The sequence below is a fragment of the Rhinolophus ferrumequinum genome, chromosome 11 (assembly GCF_004115265.2).
Source record: "Rhinolophus ferrumequinum isolate MPI-CBG mRhiFer1 chromosome 11, mRhiFer1_v1.p, whole genome shotgun sequence".
NCBI lineage: Eukaryota > Metazoa > Chordata > Mammalia > Chiroptera > Rhinolophidae > Rhinolophus > Rhinolophus ferrumequinum.
In genome coordinates, this window is record NC_046294.1 from 50090077 (window position 1) to 50116889 (window position 26813).

Sequence of the window (26813 nt, forward strand, 5' to 3'; positions counted from 1 at the left end):
AATGTGTCAAAAGATGCATTGGTGGGTGGGTAGAGGGATGGATAGATACGTGATAAAGCAAATAGAGCAAAAATGGTCGTTGCAGCACCTACGTGATGCATATATGCGGATGCACAATTCCTTCAACTTTTCTGTACGCTTGAAGATTTTCATAGTAAAATGTGGGGGAGGGGGGACTATTTTTAATTGAAAAAGAATTGTGAGGCCATGAACCACTCCTTTGTTATTTCTGTTACAAGTTATAACAGACTTTATGAACGTGAGGTAGGGATAAATGAGTTAATAATATAAAGCACACAGAACAGTCCCTAGAAAGCTTCAAGATATTATCATTTGGAACGGAGGAAATGAAAACAGATCGGAAGAGCTGGGCGCCTAAACGAATTTCACTGTAGACTTTCAGTCAATTTTCATTTCAGTGTGGAGTGTAGGGACCAGGGTTCCACGCTTGTTAAACTCTGTTCCTGTGTGAGTTATACTTGTAATTTTCATCTCTACACCTCATGTTGCTCATTTTTAAACTACAGTTATGAGAATTGGACTTGGACTCTAAGTTCCCCAGCAATATCCAAGTTCAGATTGATCGGTTCCGCCTGTTTCCGCCTGTAGGTGTCTCCCTTACTTTTCCTTTTCCCTGACGGCCTTCCTAAAATAAAAACTGTATTTCCCATGAGCACCCACAGGCGTCGACGTCGCGCAGTTCTTTGTCGTCACGCCGCGCCCTTTATACCCACTTCCGCCTGCGAGCCACTTCCTTTCCTTTCGGCGGCGCACGGCGGCAAGATGGCGGTGCAAATTTCTAAGAAGAGGAAGGTGAGACGTTGGGGCCCGGGTGCAGGGGATCGCAGCGCCGCGGGAGTCAGGGGCTTCTCGGCGTGCTGTCACGGGACCCGGAGGTCCGTGCCCTACCCTGGGAAGTGGCTTAGCCCCCGAGGCATTCCCGTGGGCCGCGGATGGCGGTGGATGGAGTACGGGGCCCGAGGCGAGCGAGTGCGGTGTGGCGGAGAAAGGAGACGATTTCTGCCGGTTCCGGGCGGAGAGCAGAGATGAGCACCGGGTGCCTCTCCTGCCTCGGAGAAGGCGATTGTGAGCACTTTTTGCTCGACGAATAAAGTTAGTAAATGTGGTATTTTGAGGGCATGAGCCATTCCTTTCAGATATTAACATCATGGTTTTGGGGAAAGGTAGGTAGCAGTGTATTCCTGCCGCCTTAATACTCGTGTCTGGGTGCAGCCTTCAGACCCCAAAGGCCTTAACTGGAAAAGCAGCTGACAACTTCTTGCTCCATCTAGGAGACCTGGGAAGAACGCTTCCTCGGGTTCAACTCACTTTTTCATGAGAGGAAAGAGTAAAATTCATTAGTTTTAGACATAGGCAATTAGACATTGTTTGTATACTTACATCCATGTTAAAATTAAATCCACGAGCTTTTGTGAGGATTTGCCGGGTCGGTAAGACAGGTACATCCAGTAAGGCAAGATAACATGGCTGGGATTCTTCTGATGGTCCAGGTTGTGCCTGCAGTGTGACTGACTGCTTAATCTGTCACTTGGCTGGTGGTCCTGCTGTGCTGAATGAATGAGTTGTAAATGTGCCACTTTAGAAGTTTTTCGTTTAATTTGTGTACATATAAGTGACAGTCTTTAAAACCCTTCAATGAAGAGAAGATGACGAGTCTGACTGGAGGTGTTGTCTGTCCAGGTGCCCCTGCTCTGTGCTGCGTTCTGTGACACAGTTTTAAGGGTCCTGGGTCAGAGTAACTTCCAAAAGATGACCTAGAGGCATTTGTCTGAGAAGGGTTGCTACATTCCTGTTGGAACAAGGGTAATCTGATTGACGGTGGGGAATTAGTTGGAGGTATTGAATTGATGAGGGTTGTATTGGCTGGAAGGCTAGTAGGCAGGAAAAAGTGAGTCTACACACAACCTAATTTTGAACTTTACTTTTTGGTTAGTTTGTTGCTGATGGCATCTTCAAAGCCGAACTGAACGAGTTTCTCACTCGGGAGCTGGCTGAAGATGGCTACTCTGGAGTTGAGGTCCGAGTTACACCAACCAGGACAGAAATCATTATTTTGGCCACCAGGTAAAAACTTACTCTCCTGGCCATCACCTGTAATTGTTGCATGTACACTAACGTGGGTTCGTTCGGTAAACTTAAGGGCACAGCCAATGAATTTGGCCTTAGGAAATGTAATTTTTTTTTATTGCCTTTTTTTTTTAGTCTATTCTTGTCGTCCGAATTTTATACTTGCTTGTATTGTGTGAATGAGATTTTACTGCTGCATACATGCAAGATTTGAACTTACATCTGGAATTTTGTGAGAGCTGTGAATTGTCACTTTTTTTTTTTTATTTTCCACAGGACACAGAATGTTCTTGGTGAGAAGGGCCGAAGGATCCGGGAATTGACTGCTGTGGTTCAGAAGAGGTTTGGCTTTCCTGAGGGCAGTGTAGAGGTGAGTGATCCAGACTGATGCTAGAGGTTACTGTGAACCTAGAAATGGCTCTTTACGATGGTACTTCTAAAAACCTTTACCGTCACACTGAAGAAGACTTTGTTTATTTATGGTCGGTGAGTAGTGCTCATTTCTGGTGGTTAAGGGATTTTCACATTCATCGTGGGTATGGTAATGACACATATGATGGATTGGCTGCCCCATCAGTCTCCTTGGTTTGGCTGTAGGAAGAGCTGTGCGAGGGGAGGGCAATGAGGATTGGCTCAGCCTAGGTCACTGAGCGTGAGCTGGGTGTGGGTAGTAGACGTGCTTTAGTATTTGAGCGATACTGCGGTAAGCTATACAAACCTGTATGCTTGTATGGCGAATGTGCTCACTTTTAATCGAAAACAATGATGAAAGGAACATGTTGAAAGATATACCTTGTTTCTTTTTTAAAGCTGTATGCTGAAAAGGTGGCCACAAGAGGTCTGTGTGCAATTGCCCAGGCAGAGTCTCTGCGTTACAAACTCCTAGGAGGCCTTGCTGTGCGGAGGTGAGTGTCCCTGTTTTTGTGGATTAGAATGTGGCGTGTCTGTCGTCTTGTTCAAATGAACTTTTCTACTCGGCAGACTGCTGATGTCTGAGGGTTTTAACAAAAGCTACTGTCAGTCCACGTCCTTGCTGAACTGGCACTCTAGCAAGAAAGACTAGTAAAGAAGCAAGTATTTAAAGAGTGGTCAGTGTGATGATGGAGAACTGTTCTAAGTTTTTGGGAGTAAAACAAAAGTAAAACTCCAGGGAGGGGAGGTTAGGATTCCTGTTGAAGTCATTCAACTCCATATGTGAGAGAGCTCAAGATCTAGTCACTTATCTCTGTGAGCTGTAGATAGTAACGTGAGGAGGCCTGGCCTATAAAGGACATGGAGTGACTAGATTGGCCCTGAAGCTGGGGCTACTGATAAGATTTCTTTGTGCAGTTTGACTATGAAATAATTGGAATGCCTTACCTGGGTGTTTGGAATTTAGTCAGTACTCAGTGCAAAGCCCAGGATGGGGGGGGTTGGTTCCGCAGAGGAGGGTCATGAGGGCTGTGCTCTAGGGTAGGAAAGGCGATAGGTGAGGACGTATAGTATACTACCTGGTTTAAATGCCTGGGCCATCGTCTGACAATTTAGGGGAAAAAATTCTCAGTGGCCCAGTTAGTCTGTTTTAACAAGCCTTCCAGGTAATTTTTGCACACATTTAAGTTAAATTATTCCAAGTTAAGTTTGACTTGGAAGTTCTGAGACCTAAGCAACTTAATTGACCTTCTCTGACCCTTGGATTTCCTGTCTCTAAATAGGGATCATTGTACCATCACCTTTTTGTGAGGATTAAATGAGATAATGTGAAAGGGCGTGGGGCGTGGCCATAGATCTTACTCCTTTACTTTCCTGTTGAAAGTGGAAGCTGGCTCCAGTTAGTATCTCCCATTGTGTAAACTAATGAGTGAGTTGGGGGGCATATTTTAAGGCTTACTTCCTTGTATTGATTTTACAGACCTAGAAACTGTTTTTTCCCCAGCATGCTAATAGTCAAGGCAGGAAGGGTCCTGTATTAGAAGTTAGAGTTCCCAATGAACATGAGTCCTGGAGGTTGAATACCTATGCCTGAGCTTTGCTATACCTACCTTCCCAAAGTGCCTGTTGGCCTGGCATAGGGGCTGGGCTGGGGGCGGGGGAGGATTTTAATCTTGAGGTGATTCTAATGTGCACGAGGGTTGGAAAGTACTTGGTGAGAAGGAACTTGGCATGCATTCCCTAAAAAATTAGCCTAAGATTAGGTATGATGGGAGTGGAAGAGAACTTCTCTTGGGCCAGGATCTGGTCAAATTTTATTCTCCGTTAAAGGAACATTGAAAGCAGTACAGACTAATAAGTCCTATTTTGATTTTTTAACGGGGTGGGGTGGGGTTGGGTGACCCTGTCTTTGGTGATAACACAAATGGATATGTGTCTCTTGCTCTCCTAAAGGGCCTGCTATGGTGTGCTGCGGTTCATCATGGAGAGTGGGGCCAAAGGCTGTGAGGTCGTGGTCTCTGGGAAACTCCGAGGGCAGAGAGCTAAATCCATGAAGTTTGTCGACGGTCTGATGATCCACAGTGGGGACCCTGTTAACTACTATGTTGACACTGCCGTGCGCCACGTGCTGCTCAGGCAGGGTGAGCAGCCAGGTGTTTGGGGGCAGAGGCCTTAGCAGATAGATGTGGTTTTCCACACCTACTTCAGTGTTTGGGGAATTCATCGTGGGGGTAGTAGAGTACGTTTGTACTCCTGGGGTTGATTAGCTGCACTGAGCTGAAAGGAGTGAAGTGTTGGGGTAAGTCGGATCTGAGAATTGGTTTGTCTTCGTCTTGGCCTCCTATATACCCTTCAGTGATGACACGATGACGAGTCAGAAAGGTCACATCCTGCTCTTGGCCCTTGTCGGCGCCACGTTCTGTGGCACTGCATGGGTTCCTTTTGCAAAAGTGTCCTGTCCATTGATTGATTAGAGGCATTTGTCTGAGAAGGGACTAGATCCAGGGATGCTCGAGTAACTTACGGTTCTCTTCCTCTACCCTGTGTTATTGTAGTGGGGGCCGGTGAAACCATAGCTAGGTCCTAACCATGGTCCTAATTCTCCTAGGTGTGCTGGGCATCAAAGTAAAGATCATGCTTCCTTGGGACCCAAGTGGTAAGATTGGCCCTAAGAAGCCCCTGCCTGATCATGTGAGCATTGTGGAACCGAAAGATGAGATACTGCCCACCACCCCCATCTCAGAACAGAAAGGGGGGAAGCCAGAGCCGCCTGCCATGCCCCAGCCAGTACCCACAGCATAACAGGTATGTATGTCTGTAGCAACCTCTTGGGCAGAATAGGACCCTATTTCTTCGCCTCCTTATTAATATTTGTATTGTACACTGGTGAGCACCAGGTGACTGATAATTGGATTACACTTTACATGGGAGAACGCAGGTTTGAGCCAAGGACCTTTTCACCCAGCATTCTGTAGGGAGGGGTGTGTGGCCTTGGTTTCCTAAATTACTGTTTACTACTGTGTTTGAAGTAGGAGTTTTCCTTTATTGTCCTCTATTTGCTCAAAAATTTCAAGGCAATCTTGCTAGTAATTAGCTATCTGTTCTTCAGCAACCCCCTGAAGCCAGAACACCTGGTTTTTTCCCCCTAAATGTTCTGTGTGTAGTTTATTAATCTTCGTGTAAACCCTAAGTGGGAGTGTATACCCACTTGATAAATGAAAGAACCTGATATTCAGATGAAGTCTCTGTTCTTACTGTTGTGCTTTATTTGGTTTTAGGGTTTCCTGGCAGCTGGATCTGGAGTCTGGATGTTGCTTTGTAAAGATGTTTAATAAAATCTTGTTAAAAGATACATGGCCTGACTAGACTACATCCAGTGTTCAGACTGAGGGTCCATCACCCTGTCGGAGCCTTATTTGATTGAGTCTTAGGACTCCCTGCTCACCGTGTTTCTGTGCTTTGCCTGACGCTTGGTTTCAGCTGTCTTTGGGAGGCAAGGGCCACAACCGGAGGGTACAGCGGAGCTAACCAGAGAGCTCCCCTGTTGGGGGTAAGTGGTGACAGTGAGGGCTTATCGGTAACAGGACAGTGTCTTGAACTCATCTATAGTTCAGGGTTGTAGGTTTAGAAGAGGGATATATTTAAAATTATTTTCTTTTCCTGATGAATAAGGGAATCTGCATTGTATACGGAAGATCCATACACTGGCTATTATATTTTGAGTTGTACTATACTCTGGGTATTATATTTCACATACTTTCTCATTTAATCCTCAACATTTCTATAAAGTGTAGGGAATTTGTGCCACTGATAAAGAGCCTGGAGCACAGAAGTAAAGAACATTTAAATTGTCTACTGTTCTATCTGTCATATTTTGAAGTGTTTTCTACTGATGTCTATTTATAAGCAATTGGACATTCGTGGTATATTCAGGTGAAACTATTGAGGGACAGACTGGGGTGACAGTTCTTCAAGACTAACGATAATTAGATTGATTTACTGTAGAGAGGGGACTTTCCTTCCTAGTGGCAGCTGCCATGGCCTGGGAGGCCAGGTACGGTAACCACATTGTCAGGTGGTGGTGAGGCCTGGCTGTGACGGACCCCGGCTTCACAGACCACCTAGTGGGTTCTCTGGTTGCTTGTCTTGACTAGACTGAGCTGCACAGGGGCTGACACTGCACATTGTTTGTACTGCTTGGCACATGGTAAGGGCTTATAATAATATGAGTGAACTAATGAATTACGTTGGGAGTGCACTGACAGGTATCTCGCCCCCCCCCCTCACTTTTTTAAAAAGCCTTTGATGTTTATATTGACTTAGTTTAAACTGACTAACTTCTTACTGTCTTTGTCACTGTGGATGGAATGGAGACCACATCTCATTAGTAGATACTCCTCTATAAGGCTTTATTTATCCCTTGTGGGTAAAGCTATTGGCATTTTGCAATTTTATTGGAAATGTAGGTGTTTGAACTGAGCTAAGCTGCTATATTTCTGGACTTGTTTAGTTTGTGAGGGGATTATTTTTAGTGAAACTAGTTCAACTAATTTGAGCATCCAGAGCGCTGGGTGCTGGCAACAGGTTATGACAATCCTGGTCACCTAGGATCTTAGCATCTACATCTGGTACTGGCACAGTTAGTCATAGCTCTTTTAAATTCCTTACTTTCCTAATGCGTTTTCTGCAAACCTCAGTCCACTAAAATTGGAAATTAGTTTGTGGGGTTCAGTAGTGCTATTAACTTCCCACCAGGTGGTGCTGTAACAAAAAAATGTGCACCAAAGTGTCTTGGGAAGGGAAAAATAAACTTAACTGAAGTATGGATGCTTCTTGACCGTGGGGTTATATCTGGATAAACCCATCATAAGTTGAAAATGTCAGTCAAAATGCATTTAAAGCACCTAACCTACCAATATCAGTCTAGCCTACCTTAAATGTGTTCAGGACACTCACATTAGCCTATAGTTGGGCAATTACCTTGTTTCATCTCAAGAGTAATTGCCTTCCTCCTCTACCAGGAGACACGGATGGGCATTTTGTAGATATGAAAACAACACTGTCCAAAAAAACCATGGGCAACGCAGTACAGTACAGAGTACTGGTGGTTTACCCTGGTGATTGCGTGGTTGACTCACTGCCACTGCCCAGCTCACGAGAGTATTGTACTTCATACTGCTAACTTTAGAAATATCCAAACGTGAAGTATGGATATTTCTAAGAATGGATATCGCTTTCATACCATCGTAAATCAAACCATTATAAGTTGGGGACTTAACACATGCAGGAAAGTATGCAAATTAGCTTACTAAAAAATACAGCTTAAATTACCAACACAAACACCCCTCTATAGCCATTACTTAGATCATGAAAGGGAGGGATTTTTTAAAAAAATCTTATTTCAGAAAACCACACAAGATAAATGTAGCGCTTAGGTGAGCACTCAGTAACCACAGCCCATCAAGAGATGGAAGCTACTGTCCCCTTAATCCACTGGGATGTTTCTTGATTCTATTTTCTTTGAAGTTCTTTGTTTCCTAGTTTTTCATAGCTTTTATTAGCTATTTATGCTTTGTGTATGCCCAACACGCTGAATAAATTCTTCCTACTCTAAAAAAAATTAGTTGAGCTTTTTAATGCAATTGATGAAAAACGAAATGGTAAATGTTTAATTTTACTCTAAGGCCCTCACTCCCCATTACTCCTAGGAATCAGAAATTTTAAGCATATACGGTAGTACTGGACTTAAATCTTACGTTAGCATTCTGCGCTGCACTTCCATGTACTAAATTTATGGAGTGTCCTCTGTCATCTGTCAGATGCTGAGTGTACGAACATGATTAAGGCACTGATCCTGCCTCAGGGAGATTTCGGTTCAGCTCAGGCCATCCAGCTTGTAATCAAGAAACATTTGTTGCTCATCTGTAAGGCATCATCCCCCAGATTTTCCCAGCAAATGATTCTTCAGCTGTCCTTTTCTTTATGTCACTTCCTTTAAGGTTTAGGTTCTAGGAAAGAGCATCTGACTGGCCAAGCCTGGTACCTGACCCAGCTGCCAGAGGTAAGGAGAAAGGTAGCTGGCCCCTTTGGCTTTCACAGTGGAGATGCGGCCCAGACTTACACATCGTCCCCTCCTCAGCAGGCAAGGGGTTGATGCTGGGCAGCCACAACTTGTGAACTTGGGACCCACTGCTGGAAATATGGCTGTTGGCAAGATGGAAGCAAGTGCCTTTCATGGACTTTTCACCAAAAGGTTACTGCCAGCCTCTGAAGAGTTAGGTTCTGGTCATGAGGATATGTGGCAGCTGGTGATGGGCGGCAAATGAGCTGGGAGCTGATTGACCCATCAGGCAAGGAAAGAACACCTGTTAAAGTCTGATGTTGGCAATAAGCCCAGAGGGCAAGCAAGGGTTGGGGACCAAAGGACAGTACTGGAGAGCCAGGAAAAGAACACCAACTGGTGAAGTCAGGAAAACAGGTAAAGTGTTTTTTGGAGGGAGGATTCTGCCTCCAGACAGAATCCAGGCTTGCAAACCACTTTTGTAAAGGCTGCTAGAGCCCACAGCCCGGTGATATGTGGATCCTGCTCCCCTCAGCTATGATCTCACCTTCCCATGGGGAGGTCCAAGAAAATTGAGCCACAGACCCCAGCTCACCTCCAGTCAGCCAGCCCTCTCCATTCCTAGTTGGGAAGTTAGGCGAAGGTTATGTCAGCCAGGATGGGATGGCCTTTCTCTGCAGAGAAAAGGACATACATCCCTTTTACAAAGGGAACTAACTCAAGGTAATTGTGGAGAAGCTGTGCTTTGCAATCAGAAACCTAGGTTCAAATCCTGACACCAGGATTTTGGACTTTTCTGAGAGTCTGATTTTGGACTTTTCTGATCCTTGGTTATCTCAAGGATAACCAAGCTGTGTGGGAATTAAAGGAGCTCTAAATACCAATACATGTCTCTACCCTGTTTCCCCAAAAATAAGACCTAGCCGGACCATCAGCTTTAATGCATCTTTTGCTGCAAAAATTAATGTAAGACCCGGTATTTTACTATAATACAAGACCAGGTCTTACATAATACCAGGTCTTAATTTTTGCTCCAAAAGACGCATTAAAGCTGATGGTCTGGTGTCATATGGGGTCTCTAGTCCCACTCCACACATAAGAACGCAGGACATAGGCCAAAAAGGAACACCCATGGAGCCATAGATAGGGGAGTCATACCACTATGTTCTCACTGGCAGCTGGGTTGGAGACACAGGAAACAGGAGCCACACGATCCGCAACCAGCTATCTGCTTTTCTGCCAACCAACTAACCCCTTACTAACTGCAATCCACACTTGCTAGCTTAGCCACGGCAGTTATATCAGTGGCCAATGGCTAACCAGTAACAGCTGATGGCCATCTACTACCTGATCCAGCAACTTTCCCACGTGAGGCTGAGAGCCTGGAAAATGCTCTCTGGGGCTCTGTCCCCACATCTGGCTAGGTCTTATTTTCGGGGAAACATGGTAGTTTTTGTCATCTATTATCTCTGGAGACAACAGTTAAGAGCCCAGGCCTTCAAGCCAGACTCGATTCAAAACCAGGCCCACAACTTACAGTATGAGTAGGGGTACATCAGTTCCATCCCTGCCTCCATTTACTCATCTGCATGTAGGGTTTTGAAACACAGTGCCTGACTCACACCAAGTGCTCAGTAAATGCTAGCTGTTGTTACCATTACTATTTAATTGTGTGCTTTTGGGAACCATTAATAGCTAACTTCATGGTAATGGATTCTCCCCATCCTAAGGGTCCTGACCACAAGGGCCATGCTTTCTGCTGCAAAGTGGTCAGCGCTGGGCAGGGATCCCCATTTTATAGGTAGTGAACTTGGCTTTTTACTCTGCCATGCTTCATCTAGTGATTGTTTCTGAGCTCAGACGTTGCTGTGCGTAAATTCAGCTGTTGTCAGTAGAGCCTGCCGACATCAGCAGGAAAACATTTAGGTATCACTGAGAGTCAACAACATTTTCAACCTCAAAGGTTGTTTTTCTTAACTATTATCTTTCTCTGGGGCATCAGATTTTTGATGTTATTTAACCTATAAAACAAACCATTCCCATATTTGTTATTAAAGCTACATTTATAATTTGATAAGCAGCATGATCGTGGTGAGAAGGTAACTGTTATGTGCCATGAGCCCGCTATGAACATATTTAATCTCAACATCCCTGTAATGGGCAGATTCCTTTACTAACCTCATCTTACAGCGATTTCAATAAACCCATGTAATACATCTTAGGTGAATGTGTAATTTCTCTTAGGCTTTGAAAAACATTTAGAAAAGTATTCAGAATATCTCAAGATCCCCACTGCTGACTGCAGAACAAGTAGCATGAGACCCTAGGAACAGCTTACCTGATCCCATACCCTCACATTCACAAGTAAGATGAAGCCTCAGTAGCTCAAATACAAATGAAACCACTGAGCCTCAGTCCTGTATTATGTCACTTAGCAGGCCAGGTGCAGCTGGGCCTTTGTCTACTGAGCGGGGAGAACTGCTGTGATGGACTCATCCCTCCCTCACTTGGTGGGCCATCAACTGCTCCCGTGACCAGCCTGCAACAGGCAGCCCTTTGTGTGATGAGCCGGAGGAGTTGGACCCTTTGAATCTTCTAAATTGCCTAGAGAAAGGGTCGTGCTTTCCTGGCCTTTAAGAATATTACTGCTTTTTAGAGGGAGTGGGAGGGAGAACATAGACAGCAATAGGGCCACTTTCCCATCAAAGGAGGGGGACCAGAAGAGATGGATTTTTTGATACTGGTCAGTGTAACAGGAAAAATAGTCACTATCACCATATGGATTTACTCCTATATTAAGTCATTTTACAAATAGTTTACAAAAGAATAAAGGGATAGTGAAAAACAACTTGACAAATTTTAATAAGTATTAGCACAACTCTATACTAAAAACCACTGAATTATACTTTTCACATGGGTGAATTTTATGGTATGTTAATTATATCTCCAAGTCATTCATATATATACACACACAGAGATATGAAATACATCTCTCTCTGTATATGCATACAAATAGATGAATTAAAACAACAATTTCAAATTTTCCTTGTCTTGAAAGTGTATGTACCCAAAATGGGCAGCTTCCCTTGAATGCAATGAAATGCTCAACAGTTGCTTTGTGTGAAGCTGGAACTTACTCATGAACTATGATTCCAGGCTTCAAATACATCTCTAATAGGCTCTAGCTTATCGTCGGGACTGGGGGTTTTCTGGTTTACTGGGTTTTTTGCACTTGCATTGTCAGCATGTAATATTTTTGATGGTTCGTAATTTTGTGGAAGAACAGCCATTTTCTTTCTCCATAATTTTAAAACATTTTCATTTTTAGATTTATAAGAATGACCAAGCCAATGAATTAAATTTTTGTTTTTACAGCATCTGTTTCCCTCCAATCACCTTTTTTACCCAACTGTCTTCCACATGTCTCTACTTGCGAAATGTAACAAACTGTATCAAGTAAATTTGGGGACATAAGCACCATAAAAAATGAAAGAATATTGTCACACCACCTTTTAGCAAAACAGGATGGTCCAGGTTTTTGTCATAAATATTTTGTGTGATGAAATCCTTCCCGTTGAATGACTTTACTAAATAATGACTTAAAATACCATATTTCATTTCTGTTTTTAGAAATATATTGTTCATTTACCAATTCTGGAGTTTGAAAAAATTCATCTAGGAAAAATTTTGCTAATGTGACCAATTTCCCCATCATCCTTAGAGGCTAGACTGCTGCTGTGTGCCTCTGCATTCATTTTCTAATTTGTAATAAGTGAAATGTCTTCTGTCAGTTTTCTTCTCTTTAGTCATTATAGGTGGAAAATAAAAAATCCTGAGTTCTTAACTGATGTCTCTAGACTTCTTTTATACCTTCTTGAAAGATGATAATCAATACTTTGGGCAATGCAATATGGAAACTGAAGGATGATATGGTGATATTTATTTCATTGTATCTTCTAGGCAATGCCCTCATTCTTCCTTTCTTAGTATTGTTTGGCATAGTTGGGAATAATTGATGAGTAATGAAATAATTTTTAGGATGATGAAATAGCAAAGTTTTTCAAGATACAGGAAAAAAATTCATCAAGATCTCATAATGTATTTTAGATTTATGAAAGAATCCAATGAATCTATATGGTGATTGCAAGATATGAATCTATATGGTGATTGCGAGTTTTGTTCTATTTTTTAAAAAAATAAGTGTATTTCCTCATTGGTCCTTGGAAGCCCATTAAAGAAAGAATAACAGTCATCAAATATTGATACTTACAATTAGAATTATTCAAAGAAGTAACTCAAAAGACCAAATTTGGCTTCTAAGGCTTCTGATGGTATATCAAGAATTAAGTCTTTATTCTGCAAACCTGTGTGGCTAAGGGGCCGTGCTCAGGGTTAGTGCTCTGGACTTGGGGTCTGGCTGCCAGGGTGGGGTAGGGGTGGGGCAGCAGTGGACGAGGAGTCCACATATGGACTATAAGTTAAACCAAGAGATGAATGTATTAGTCTAAACAGTAGTCCTAGAGAATTAGGACATGTGGGGTGTCACCTTTTGTGTTCCTGCGAGCGTCACTCACCAGGGATGTGAACCATGTCTCCCCTCATCCAAGGAGGCCGCTAAGGGCAGGACAATATCCTGTCAGGCTGGGATTTCCCTTGGTGGAAATGATGTATCTCCTACTTCTAACCAACTCCTGTGCTTCACTCAACTGATTCACTTTCTCAGATTATCGTGTTTCCCCAAAAATAAGACCTAACTGAACAGTCAGCTCTAATGCATCTTTTGGAGCAAAAATTAATGTAAGACTCAGTCTTATATATTATATATGACCCGGTCTTATTTTACTACATAGTAAAATTTACTTAATTTACTTATAGTAAAATAAGACCAGGTCTTATATTAATTTTTGCTCCAAAAGACGCATTAGAGCTGATTGTCCGGCGAGGTCTTGTTTTCGGGGAAACGGTAGCAGTGCCTGGGTGACGATGCATGGAATGAGGCGGCTTTGGAGGCAGCTGGACCCAGGTTTGGAGCTAGCTCGAATCCCGGCTCTGCCACCACTCACCAGCAAGTGACTTAGTAAGCAAGTCACTTCACAACTCAGAGTCTCTGTGTCCTCATTTATAAAGGGTGGGTGGGTTGATAGTATCAACTCACAGGTGTATTAGGTAGAAACCAGGAAACTTAAGATTTAATGTATGCAGTGGGAGGCTTTGTTCTGGGCCCTGGGGGGACACAGATCAAACTGACACTTCTGCCTCAGAGGGCATCCTGTGTGTATGTCGGGAGACTGGAGACATAAAGGCCTGACCATGCGTCAGGTGATAGAAGGGGGACAGATGAGGAAGGGACACAAGGAGAGAGTGGTCAACCTGGGCTGGAGGATGTCAGGTCTATCCAGACAGACAGTAGGAAAGGGCACTGGGGGGCATGAGTGATCGTTGTGGGGTAGCTGCTTGGCACACAGGAAGTGCCAAGCCCAGATGAGGCGCCCATGTCCTTAGGGAGAGCTTGCCCCTGTTTTTCCTACTCGGGCTTTTGCCAGGATAGGCGTGTAATACAGCCACCTTAGCTGTGTCATGGGTATTATCCATGGGATGGGGGCAGGCAGGCTCTGAGGGGCTGGGCCTCCACCCCACTCCCCTCCCCCCTCTGCTATTATCAGCTGTGTCCAGATGGTCACAGTCTCCTTAATCTGGGCTAATCGGAGGGTAGGAGCTCAGCTGGGACGTGGGCCTTTGTGCTGGGCTGTGAAGGGCCAGCCAGCCCCAGCTGCAAAGACCGCTCAGCACAGACAGGGCCCTGGGGCTTTGGAAAATGGGAGGGGCGTGGGGCTGGCTCTGTGTTGGAGGAGTTGCAAGGAGCAGATGAGAACTCTTCAGAAGGCAATCTGAGTGCAAATAAGAGGAAGCCCCAGATGGGGTCCGGCCAGCTCCTCTGTCCTCCAGGCCTTAGAAACACAGGCACAGAACCTGAACCACTGGTCCTCCACCTCACAGAATCTGTGGCACCTTTTGTTTCCTCTCTTCCTCTGAGCTCACCCCTCGATTAGACACAGGAGCCTAAAAAGGCATTTGTACTGTCCTAGTTCTTCAGGTGGTAGGAACACATATATTTTATCATTATTAAAACAACAAAAATAATCTTTTATGCACGAAATATTTCATAATTAAAAAAAAAAATGTCCACGCTGCTATTATGAAGATAAATGAGGTAAAATAGGTGTTTTGTAGAGTCAAAGCAGGGGACAGATACTTCTCCAGACAAAGGAGGCTCGAGCTGGAACACAGACCCAACCTTTGAATGAGGTTTTATTTCTACAAGAAGGGGGCAATAAGTGAAGCGGCTATTTACATGGAGGTGCCATGAGGGAAGCAGAGTAGTGAGTTGTCCCTTCTCTCTGCCTCCTGGCTCAGGTCGCCCCAGTGTGAGTCACCTGCCCAGGCTCTGGACAATGGTGACGCAGCCATGGGAGCTGGTGCAGCGCTGCAGGGACGGCTGGGCCTCCACCTGCCCACTGCTGGGGTCAAAGGTGAAGACCCTGTCGGTGCTTTCCCCATGCTCATCCCGCCCACCAAGGATGTGGACCTTCCCGTCACACACAGTCACGCCACAGCTCTCCTGGGTGGACAAACAGAAAGACAATCAGCTATGGGGTCCAGCCTCTGTGCCTAGCCGGCCAGACCAGACAATAAAACCCACAGAATACGAGTAGGCACTCCGGATGGTAGACAGGAAACTGGATGGAAGGCAGGAAGCTCTGATTTGACCCTTACTAAATGAACAGCCTCAGACAAGTCCCCTAACCTCTCTAGGCCTCAGTTTCTTCATCTGCAAAATGAGAACAATAATACCTTCAAAAAGTTCCTTTAACAGTTAATGGGATTAAGCATGGAAAGCATTTTACTTAGTGCCTGGGATACCGTCGGCACTCCAGTAACAACAATTAGCACCACCACCACCATCTTAAGATCTCAGACTCAGAGAACCAGAAATCTCAAGCTCTGAGGATCACCGAAGGTCAGAACGGGCAGGGCCCACCCTTGAAAACAAGACCTATATAGTCTTCGTAAAGTTTCAGGAGAGGTGGCAGAGGTGGGAGAGGTGAGGAATACAGGGGCCAGAGCGTCCAGGACATGGGCCTCCCTTCTCTGATGTCACTGGGGCAAGCGAACTCACCAAGTCCCTTCTCCTCGCCCCCCAACTCCTCACAATAGGCTACCAACTGGTGGCCTTTAGGACAGGAGAGAGTGCAGGGTCATTTAGACCAAGCCCCCCATCCAGGGCTACAGTACTTGGGGCTGGGGTTCCAGGCTCTGCCTTAACTTAATGTAACTGGTAGCCTTGGGCTGGGGCCTCAATCTCTCTAAGGTTAGAGTCCTTACCTGTGAAATGCAAGGCTGGCTGTCATTGTGAGGACAAAGCTAGAGAACTGGAAAACCGCCTGGCATGGAGTTCAGACCCAGGACTCACTACCTCAGAAGTGCTCTTCCTTCTCCCGAATGGACCTAGTGCCAGGCCATGCCCAGGAGCCTCCACTCACCACAGGGCTGGGGAGGACAGCTGCCTCCCTCCAGACGTCTGCACCAGGGTCGTAGGTGAAGATTTTGCTCAGGAGGCCCCCTACCACGTAGATGGTATCCTCCAGGCAGACGGCGTCAAGACATCGCTGTGAGAAGGGGGCTGGCGACCGTAGGCTCCACCGGTCCTTCTTGGGGTCAAAGCACTGCACCTGAGGGGCAGGAGGACCAGCAGTGGTGAAAACCCACCTCCTAACTGTCCTGCTGCTCATGCACTCCCACCTCTGTCAGGGGGACTCGTTGAACACATGTGCCTCCGCCTGCCAGGCCTGACAACACACTAGTCTGGGCGGGTATAATGGAGACTCACTGTCCCTGGCCCCGAGTTGCTCAGTCTAGTTCCACCTTGTGTCCTATACTCCTGAACTCCCTGTGTCGAAAGCTTCCTCGTCTGCCAAGGTCCAGGGGGAGGTCTCCAACCCAGGAGATGGAGATACCATCTGCACTAGTGCTACAGAGGGTCCTCAGAGCAGGTCCCCGTGGAGAAGTGTTCCTGGCTGCATACACCGTCAGTCAACCATCTTCCCGCTGCTCTAAGGGCATGACAGGATTCCAGCTGGCGTGTCGCAGCTCCCATGCCCACAGCTGCGCACAGGCCTCCGTCTCATTCCCACAGCTGGTTAAGTCACCTTTCACAATTCCTGGCGGTTCATACCTGTACCTGCCTGCTCGCCGTGACTTCCTGTGTCAATTGTTTCTTTGGAGACCCCCAAAATGGCCTATAACAAGTCAGTGCTGCATGAAAGGGTACTGAATGGGGGCAGTTCCCCAGCCAGCCCCAGGACGGTGTGCAGGGAGAATGGAAGCAGAATAAGGAGGGGCAAGTGATCCTAGGTTGGAAAGATTCAAATCCCAAGGCCACAGGCCTGTGAGGCCATCAGGGGAGGGAGAGAGCTGCCATGACGAAGATCAATTTTTACTCACAAAAAAAGCCTAAACGTCCAACAACAGAAAATTAGGTTAGTAGACTAGTTCACCCACTCAGTGGCCTATTATAGACTCAAATGATGGCTGTGAAGAGTTGCTAAGCATGTGGAGTGTTTCCACTTAAAGGAGAATAAAAGCAGAATGCAAAATTTTACTAACACCACAAAACTAAAACAAAAGCAAAAGTCAGTTCAGAGGAACCCTGGAGGAAATACACCAAAATATTAATAGTAGTTATCCTTAGGTGGGGGGATTATGGGTGATTTTTATTTTTCGGTTTCTCTGTATTCTAAACTTTCAGTAATGAATGTATTTTTTGTTTTGAATGACGGAAAAACATTTTCATCCCCCTCTTGCCCTGGCTTAATTTTTAATCAGTGAAACCAAATGACACCAGCCCACACTTTCGGCCCTGCTGTGCCGCTGACCCGCTGTGTGACCTTGGGGTAGTCTCAGAGCTCATTTCCTTGCCTCAAACATGGAGCTTACTCCTCAGAGATGTTGACTGGACTGAGAAAACGGACAAGAACAGGAAAGCGCCAGTTCAGGGCCCACGCACAGCAGGCCTTCCAGCACCCTCTCCACGCCCACCTTGTCCGTGCTGACGCCGTCCTGCCCCGCACCCCCGATCACGTAGAGCTGGCCGGCACAGGGCACCACAGCTGCTGAGCTCACGGCCTCCGGGAGGGGCGCCGCGGCCGCCCAGGTGTTGCAGAAGGGGTCGTAACGCTCCACGCTGCGCAGGCGCTGCAGGCCATCGAAGCCGCCCACCGCGAACAGCTGCGGGTGAGCGGAAGGCAGGGGGGCAGGAGTCAGGGCTGGCTGCGTGGGGGGGAGGGGCCCACCGCCTTGGGAGGTGTGCCATGAGCTATTCCACCGCAGCCTTAGGGCCAGGCCTACCTAGGACGAATCCCAGTGCTGCCACTACCCCGCTTCTGAACCAACCTTAGCAGATTTCCGCTCATTAGTCGGGGATAATGAGATCGCTCTCTAGTAGGATGGGTACTGAATGCGGAATTGATCTGTAAAATACTTGGCATCAAGCTGATGCTTAATAATAACAGCTAGGAATTAAAGGTTTACCACCTTAGTGAGTTTAAGGAGCACTTTTATTTGCATTTCTGAATTGGGGATGTAGCTTACAAAGATAACTGGCAGTGTTTTGTGGTTTCTTTGGTCTTAAGTGGCACAACCAAGATCAAAACCTAGGCTATTTGGCCCCAGAGCCCACATACACTATTACAGTAATTACTATCAGCATGGGCATTATTATGTGTGACCTTGGGCAAGTCCTTTCCTTTTCGAGGCCTCAGATCCCTTCTTACAAAGACAGGGTCTTAGAGGCCTTCCCTAAGGGCACCCATAGATGTGCACCTCGGTCCCCAAGGCAGCAGCTCCTGCATGTCCCTACCTGCCCCTGCACGACTGCCATCTTGTGCCTCCACCTGCCCTTGTGCAGTGAGGCCACCTTGATCCACGTGTGCAGATGGGAGCTAAACATCCACACATCACGGCTGTTGATGTGGCCTCCTAGGGAAAGAGAAGCAGCTGTTGCCCCAGATCCAAAGGAAGGGTTAAGGGTAGATAGCAGGAAGGACTTCCTCCTGGGCTTGTGCGAGACTTCGGGCCTGTGACCCAGACAGTACGCTTTGAACACGAGGTGGGGAGGTCTGAGTTAAGAAAACAGGCAGGCACTCTTGAGGGGAGACACCCAAGAGATTCAGGGACAAGGAACTAAGCACTGGGCACCCTGTGGTGGCACCCAGGCTCTGTGCTCAGGGAAGCAAAGAGGGGTGGGGGGACTTTAGAGTTCTTCTGAAGGTAAGAGTGTAAAGGATGCCCAAGACAAACATCAAGAATGTTCTGGGGCAGAGAGAAAGCAGGGCCACCAGCCCTGTGGGGGAGGGATAGAGGGTAACCCAATAATCGTGTCTCACGTCTGCTTTCACCTCCATGACTTCATGTCTATTCTCATCCCTCCATGAAGTGTTAGAATTATTCAACCCACTTTACAGACAGCAAACTCAGAGAGGCTTAAGAGACCAGGAAGGACCCGTTGAAGGTCACATGGCCTTCACTGCAAGAACACTGATTAGAACCAGAGCTTCCAGCCCCCAAGCCCAGCATTGGTGCTCATGACGGGCACAGCACATGCCATGGGGCCAGGCACTGGGGATGCAGGCTGTGGACTCTCCTTCCCCTTGTCTTTCTGTCCTTGGGTTCCTGACCAGGGTCTCATCTCTCAGGAGTAGCCTCCCCAGGGACAATCCTGACTGCACCCCTCAGCCTGAGCCACATCCCTGTTTTGTAGCCCTTGCCTCTGTATTTCCGGCGGCACCCGGCAGAGGCCCCCATGTTGCTCAAAGGCCATCAGTGGTCAGTGATAAATGGCCTGGAGGTCTCTGAGGCCTTCCTGGCTCATTCTTCTCATCCTTCCCAGGCACCCACAGCTCCCTACAATATCCAGTGCAGTCTACTGAGGCCTGGAGTCAAAGCCTCCCTGAACTGACTCCAGACTCCCTTTCCTGCCTCATCTACAATGGCTTCCTGTCCTCTCCCAGATATACTCAACCTGCACTTCGAGCCCTAAGGACCCCACATTCCTTTCTGCACTTTCCTACCTTTGTTTATGCTATTCCCTCCGAGTTGGGCCACATTCCCTGAGTGGAATTCCCCATAGAATTCTGCCTGGTCATAAAGTGAAGTCCATTCCCCCTCTCCAGGGTATTTCAGGGGAGCAGGGACTGTGTTTTATTCTGAGTCTCCAGGGCCTGAATTTCAGGGAGGACACAGTCTGTGGTATCAAACGGATACGGTATATGTTTTTTCTAGGTCGCCAATTTTGAGACAATGGAGAAATTCTTAACCTCTCTGAGGCTGTTTTCTCATGTGTGAAATGGGGTTATAGAGAGAATTAAATGATAAGGTGCTTAGCATAATTCATGGCACACAGTAGGCTAGATAAAGAGAAGTGATTAACACTAGTATGAATTGAAGCTGTCTTTCCTGAATAAAGGGCAGAGTCACACCAGTGACTGGCTCTGCAGAACTACATACCATTTCAGCCAATACAACTAGGTAATCAGGAAAAATACCACCCTCATCTCCCAGTTGGAGGAAAAAACAAAGGGCAGCTGGAGGGAGGGGATGAGCCAACCCTGTGGGTGGGGCTCCCACTTCAGCCCTGCCCTCACCGGAGATGTAGATGTCATTGCGGAGAGCACAGGCGGCGAACTCTGAGCGCATGTAGCCGGGCAGGCTGGGCAGTGGGGTCCAGTGCCGGCTTTCTGGGTGGTAGGAGTCTGCGAAGGGCAGCTTTAGGAGCCCCTTGCGGTCACAACCGCCGATGACCACGATCACTTCAGCGCGGTCCATGAATCTGGCATGGGGATAAGAGCAGTATTTTTTGATCCACAACCACGTTTTGGCCTTCTCTCACCCTCTCATTGACCACATAAGGTCCTACTGCTCTTCCAAGCCCTTCTGCCTCCCTCCTAACCCCCATGCTGGATTTTGTCACCTCCAACCTCTGGCTATTGACGGGACGAGGGGCACTAATCCTCACCCCATTCTACTCACCTCTAAGTGACAGAAAAATAATCTTGACATAGTCCTTAACCTTACCTAGAAAAATCACCTGGTTTAATCTTTATGCCAGCTCTATTAGGCAGGGATTATTATTCCTTTTACACAGGAGGAAACTGAGGCTCACAGACTTTGGCTTGCTCGAAGTCTTGCAAGCCAGTAAGTGAAAGAGTGGGAATTCAAGCTCAGGTTTGTCTGACGCTAAGCCATTCTCTTCACCCTTTTGTGACCTCCACTCTAATGCTGCTGCCTCTCTCCTCCTATAAACCGTCTAACTTTACACCCTACTCACTAATCCCTTTGAACCAGGCTACACACCCTTTCAGCAAAGCATTTTGCCCGCCCACCGAACCCTCAGGCTTCTGACCCCACCAGAAGTCCCAAACCCTTTTGTTTTAGAAACCCATTGGTTTCCTATCTAACTCCTCTGACAAATATTAAGCACCTTCTTTGTACCAGGCCCTGTACTTAATTGGAGATAAAGTGGTAAGACCGAGGAGTCCTCATCTTCTATCCCTGGAAGGATGACAGACCATCTTGGACTGCTCCACCCAGAGTCTCCCGGTGTGTTCCAGGCTGCCTATTTATATACCTTACTAATCTGAGCTCCCGGAGCATATAGAGTGTTTCCAAATCACTCTAGAGGCCCTGGCACGCAGCACAAGACCTGCACAGGGAGCACTCAGAATTCCGAATGAATGGGCAAGAGAAAGAATGTGCGTAGAGTGTGAGATCCCTGCACCTCCCTTATTGGACTGTTAACTCCTCAAGGGCAAAATGTCCAACACTAAGCCTAAGAAATATTTGTTGAATGAATGACTGCATCTCGTTCAAGAGGTACTACTAAGTCATTGAATTAAAGGCTGATGAGTGGTTGAAGAAAGCGGGAATAACGATGGGCGAGAGGCAAGAAGGCGGGGGGCATACCTCCGAGGCCGGGCCCGCCGTGCACAGGTCTCTCGGCCCAGGATGAAGCAGGCACGGGCCTCGAGCAGCAGGGGACGGCACTCGCCGCAGGCCTTCAGCAGCTCGTCGGCCTCCACCTTTTCCAGGAAGTATTCCGGGGCCAGGAGCGGCAAGCGCACGTGCTCCAGCAGGCGCCGCAGCTGCCCGCATCGGGCCGGCGCGTCGTGCCGCACCCAGCGCATGGCCGCCTCGAACACGGCCTCCTCGCGCGCCACGCCCAGCGCCGGGTCGGCCAGCAGCGCTGCCACCTCGTCAGGCGCCAGCTCCAGGAAGTCGGCGTGGTGCGCCACCTCGGTGAAGGCCTGGCGCAGCACGTGGCCGCAGCGCTCCGCCAGCGAGGCGAGCGAGAAGGCAGCGGCCACGCGCTGCAGCGCCAGACTATTGGCTGCGCGCAGACGGCCCTCGAGGAAGCGTGCACAGGCCTCGCGCAGGCCCGCCACGCCCAGCCGCTCCGCCAGCGCCAGCACGGCGGCCGCCTCCTCCTCGGCGCGCAGCCGCACGCCCGCGCCGTACACGTAGTCTAGCACCACAGCCAGCGCCGCCGCCGTCCCCGCTGGTCTCGTGCCCGGCGTCTCGGGCACCACGGGCATCACGGGCACCACGGCCAGGCCGCGCTCCAGCCGCCCGGCCGCGAACAGGCTGTGGAAGTAGGCGCTGCCCGCGCTCAGCGCAGCTCGGTGGCACGGAAAGTCGCGGCCGCCAGCGCGCAGCACCACGTCGGTGAGGGTGCCGCTCCGCCGGTACGCGTTGAGGGTCTGCAGGACGCGCTGCGCGTGGCAGGAGCCCGCGCACGGTGCCTCGGTGCCGAGCTCTGGCTCCTCCCGCACCGGGCCCTCCAGCATCCTGCTGGGTAGAGAACACAAACAGCGTCGGGAAATCCACGTGGTTGGGGCCTGACAGAGGGCAGGCGGCCCCTCATCACGCAGGGCAGGCTGCGTGAACCTTAGTGGTGTGCTTGCATTCATTCGACGGCTCTTCCTTCCACCCACCCACCCAGATCCTAATGGCTGCAAGGATCACGTCTGCCCACCTGAGGGCGAGGCACTGCCTTAGCTGGAGCACCTTCTGCCTCGCTTACCCCACTTCAGCCACATTACCCTTCCTAGTCTTCAAACTTGCTAAGCTGTTTCCAATTAGTATTGGCAGGAGGCAGATGGCACGCTGTCAACTGGGGTCATCTGAGGGGAATCTAATAAAGGAATGGTTTGCAAAAGCACAGACAGTGTTTAGGGACTCCTACGAGGGACAGAGCAGTGCCACGTGGCTACCAACGCTAGGGGGCGTTTACCTCTCCAAGGTCTGAACGGGGAGCATTGGGAGGCTACTAGAACCTGCACAAAACATCTGTATAGGGAGAGCCCCTTACAGGAACTGTAGCCTTTGGTCAAAGGATCCAGGCTACCCACGGAGATAGAGTGTCGGGCGCGGTGTAACTACTTCCTCCTCCTCACCCCATCCTGTCTCCTGCGGATCTCCTGTAGGTGCTCCCCATTGCCAAACCCTGATCAGTCCTTCTGTTTAATACCTGCCCCTCCCCCAGCAGCACAGTGCTCAGTACCTGTTCAAGGTCGAGTGAATGTATTAAACAAGCATGTGTTGAGAGCCTTTTCTGTGCCAGGAAGTGAACAAGGCTGTCATGGTCCCTTTTCTCCTGGAGTTCACAGCTTGGTGGGGGTCCCGTGGGAAGTACAGAGTATTAGGGGAGCGCTTAGAAGAGGCACTAAACCCAGGTGGAGGGGAGTCAGGCAAGGCATCCTTGAGGAGGTGACCTTCAGACTGAGGATAGGTAGAATTAGCCAGGTGAAGGGAGGGGAGTGGCGGGGGGGGGGGGGGGGGTCTCCAGCTGAGAGAACAGCCTGTGCAAAGGCCCAGGGGGACGGAGGGCATGAGGTTAGAGCTCCCGCTGAGACAGAAGTTCGGCCCTCTGTTCTCAAGGAAGCACTGTGGGGAGGTAGAAAGAGCCTGGCTCTAGGCACTGATCCAGGTTCTAATGCTGCCTCTAACACGGACTCTCCGTGACCTGAGCAAATCATTCCACTTCAGTGTCTTCATCTAAAATGGGCTCATGATGCCTTCCTTACAGGGTTGTTGTGACTTTGACTCTTCAATGCAATGTATGAAGAGTGCTAGGTGCATAGCACCAACTCAACAAACGGTCTTTCCATTGTTCTTACTCAAGAGGAAGGGAGCACACCTAGTTCCTTTCTTGTATATAATTTCATTTGATCCTCACAACCTGAAGTTTCTTTAGAGCCTCACCCTCTTCTTTTTTAAGTTTGTCATGAGGAAACAAGTCCACAGAAGGAACCTGCCCTTCAGAGGTTGCTGTGAGGCTCAAAGGAGGGGTGTTTGTGAAAGCGCTCTACAGACTAACGGGCTGTACCGTGCCCCGTCATGATTTGACCATTATGAACGTACAGCCTCTGCTTGCACACCTCCAGGGACAGGGAGCTTACTCTTTATGTGGCAACATACTCTAGGGGAGCATAGCTCTGGCCTCTGGCCCTTGCCTCTCCCTCTGTGCTCATCCCAGCTGCTCTGCCTGCTCGGAGACTGCTCTGCCCTGGAGGTCAGATCTTGCCAAGGGTCGGCCTGGCTTTCACTGCTCATGCTGGGGTCCTCCGGGGTGGTGGGTACCCTGCCTCAGAATCTCAGCACATGAGCATCCTGGTGGGCAGCGTCCCTGGAAGGTAACAGCTTTGCCCAAGTAGAGGGGATAAGCGCTGCACCTGGCTCCAGACGGCATGCCTAGCCGCTCAGCCACATTACTCGAGTGGGAGTGTGTTGCAAGCAGCAGCCCAGGACCAGTGGAGGGAGGTGAGGGAGGTCATCAGAGCATGCTGCCTCATTCTGTCCTCGCAGGACTGAGAAAGCGGCCCCCCTTTGAGCTGAGATCCAAGAGAGCAGGTCTCATCAGCGTAAGGAGGGACTTCTCCCTGCAGAGCTGTGCCATGGCACAAAGAGCTGTCTGGGGGGATGAGGGCATCGCCTCCTGGGAAGTGCACCAGTACTGTTTCATTCATTTTATGGCTGTCTACTGCTCTGGTCCCCGGACACAAGGACAGCAAACCCAGTTTCCACCCTGGGCATTCCCAGTCTGGGGGCTGGAGGGTACCTAGTGGGAACATGCAAGGCAGGGATTCCAGGCAGCGTTCCATCTGGCATTGTCCCATCCCTCCTCAAGTCATAGGTCCGGATGCAGGGACCTGGCCCCTAAAAATTGACTTGCCACCCTGTCTTTTTCTCATACCCACACCCTCACCAACATGCTCAGCTTTGTAGACACCACAGCCAGGACAGCCCTGGGTCCTAAGTCCCACCCTGGATGTTGCTGGCACTTACCTGGCCACACCCTCTCCCAAGTGCCCCGCAGCTGCTGCTCGTGCACGGGCCACTCCTGTCCTGCCCCTTGTACCTCTGGCAGCCGTGGTCCAATGTCCCTGCCACTCTGCTCAGACTGCCGCTCAGGCTCAGCTGTAGGAGGACAAAGGCGCTGGACGCCAGACGGGAGAGGAGAGGGGGAAGGGAGGAGGGGACACTGGGCTTTTGTTCCACTCTGGGACCAGCCCTGGAAGGGAGGGAAAGAGGGAGAAGGCCGGACTAAGCATGGGATTGGCGGCGTGCAACTCCAGGTCCGTGTGCCTGGATTGGGGTGAGTGGGCACTGCCTGTGCTCCTGAATGAGGCACAGGTGTGAGGGTGTTTGTGGGGGGGAGTGCCTGCCCTGGGGAGATCGGTGTGCAAACGGGGGGGTTGTGAGCGTGCAGGTGTTCTCGGGTACCTGTGTGAGTGTGGACGTGCATGGGACTCGGCCACTGCGTAGCACTGGGGTGGGTGTGTAACCGTGTAGTGGCAGATGTGACCAGGAATGTGACTGCATGGCTTAGAGGCCTAGGTTTCCTTCTGCCCTGTGTGACACTGTGCTGTGTCTGTGTTCCTGCTGATCACAGACAGGTCACTGTGGGACCGTGCATCTGCTATGCCTCGCGTGTCCCTGCCTCTTTTGCTCTGATTGTTCGTTTCTGTGTCTGACTGGAGTCTCTCTGTGGACAGTGGTCTGTGTATGGACAGTGTGGTCCTTTGTGGTATGGGCTACGTGGAGGTGGTTTTCACTCAACAGTGCACCTGCCTTGGAGGGGGCGCAGTGGGACAGGAGTGGCGTCCTGGGCAGGCCTGGTTGGGGTGGAGAGAACGAGGCAGCTCTGGGCTGGCCTGGCGTCCTGGAGCCGGAGGGAAGCGACTCCATAGGCTGGTGCTGCTGGATCATTTGCTGCCTCTACAAAGGGCCTCAGGACCTGGTATCCGTGGAGTGGGTGAGGGGATCTGGCTTCATGCAGGAAGACAGTATTTTTGGGGGTGATTGCTTTGCCAACAGCCCGCATTGGCCTGGGGCACCTATGGCCCATTCTTGGCACTGTCTTGACACATCCCATGGCCCTGGGCAGATCACTGCCACCCTTGTGGCCCCAGTTTCATCTTGGCAGGAGGGCTAATCGAGATTCCTGCTCTAACTGCCATGTGAATATACCAAGAGCAAGGTATATTCTTCCATTTATTTGTGTGTTCTTCAATTTTTCTTCAGTGTCTTGTAGTTTTCTGAGTACAGGTCTTTTACCTCCTTGGTTTACTTCCTTGGTTACATTTATTCGTAGGTATTTTGTATTCTTTTTGATGCAATTGTAAATGAGATTGTTTTCTTAATTTCTCTTTCTGATAGTTTGTTATTGGTGTGCAACCAATTTCTGCACATTAATTTTGTTTCCTGCTACTTTACTGAATTAATTTATTAGTTCTAATAGTTTTTTGGTGGGATCTTTAGGGTTCTCTCTATATAGTATCATGTCATCTGCAACAAATGAGAGTTTTACTTCTCCTTTTCCAATTTGAATGCCTTTTATTTCTTTTCTGATTGCTGTGGTTAGGACTTCTAATATGATGCAGAATAAAAGAGGTGAAAGTGGACACCCTTATCTTGTTCCTGATCTGAAAGAAAAAGCTTTCAGCCTTTCACCATTATAATGTTAGCTGTCGATTTGTCATATAGGCCTTTATTATGTTGAAGTATGTTCCTTCTATCCCTACTTTGCTGAGAGTTTTGATCATAAATGGATGTTGGATTTTGTCAAATGCTTTTTCTGCATCTATTGATATGACCATGTTAATTTTATCCTTCATTTTGTTTATATAGTGTATCATGT

General features: G+C 48.4%; 2 protein-coding genes and 2 non-coding genes across 5 annotated transcripts; 3 read left to right on the forward strand and 1 right to left on the reverse strand.

The window, feature by feature from the left end:
- Nucleotides 1-672: 672 nt before the first annotated feature.
- On the forward strand, nucleotides 673-5851 carry RPS3 (ribosomal protein S3). Its single transcript, XM_033120933.1, has 7 exons — nucleotides 673-813; nucleotides 1955-2085; nucleotides 2365-2458; nucleotides 2899-2993; nucleotides 4453-4640; nucleotides 5108-5304; nucleotides 5778-5851. The coding sequence occupies exons 1-6, from the start codon at nucleotides 784-786 to the stop codon at nucleotides 5299-5301; spliced, it is 732 nt and encodes a 243-aa protein (XP_032976824.1). The 5' UTR covers nucleotides 673-783; the 3' UTR covers nucleotides 5302-5304; nucleotides 5778-5851.
- LOC117031420 (small nucleolar RNA SNORD15) lies at nucleotides 1652-1798 on the forward strand. The gene has a single exon (XR_004424556.1). It is a non-coding gene; the product is annotated as a small nucleolar RNA SNORD15 (small nucleolar RNA).
- On the forward strand, nucleotides 4850-4992 carry LOC117031418 (small nucleolar RNA SNORD15). Its single transcript, XR_004424555.1, has one exon. It is a non-coding gene; the product is annotated as a small nucleolar RNA SNORD15 (small nucleolar RNA).
- Nucleotides 5852-14843: 8992 nt separating the features above from the next.
- On the reverse strand, nucleotides 14844-26241 carry KLHL35 (kelch like family member 35). 2 transcript variants are annotated; one of them, XM_033120645.1, is made up of 7 exons: nucleotides 24959-26241; nucleotides 21578-22462; nucleotides 20260-20444; nucleotides 18477-18595; nucleotides 17657-17845; nucleotides 16102-16290; nucleotides 14844-15179 (listed from the first exon to the last, which is right to left on the reverse strand). In XM_033120645.1, exons 2-7 carry the CDS (start codon nucleotides 22456-22458, stop codon nucleotides 14991-14993), a joined length of 1752 nt encoding a protein of 583 aa, XP_032976536.1. In that variant the 5' UTR covers nucleotides 22459-22462; nucleotides 24959-26241; the 3' UTR covers nucleotides 14844-14990. The 2 variants fall into 2 exon arrangements, with proteins under 2 accessions (XP_032976536.1, XP_032976535.1); XM_033120644.1 differs by lacking the exon at nucleotides 24959-26241 and having other exon boundaries at nucleotides 21578-22947.
- Nucleotides 26242-26813: the final 572 nt, after the last annotated feature.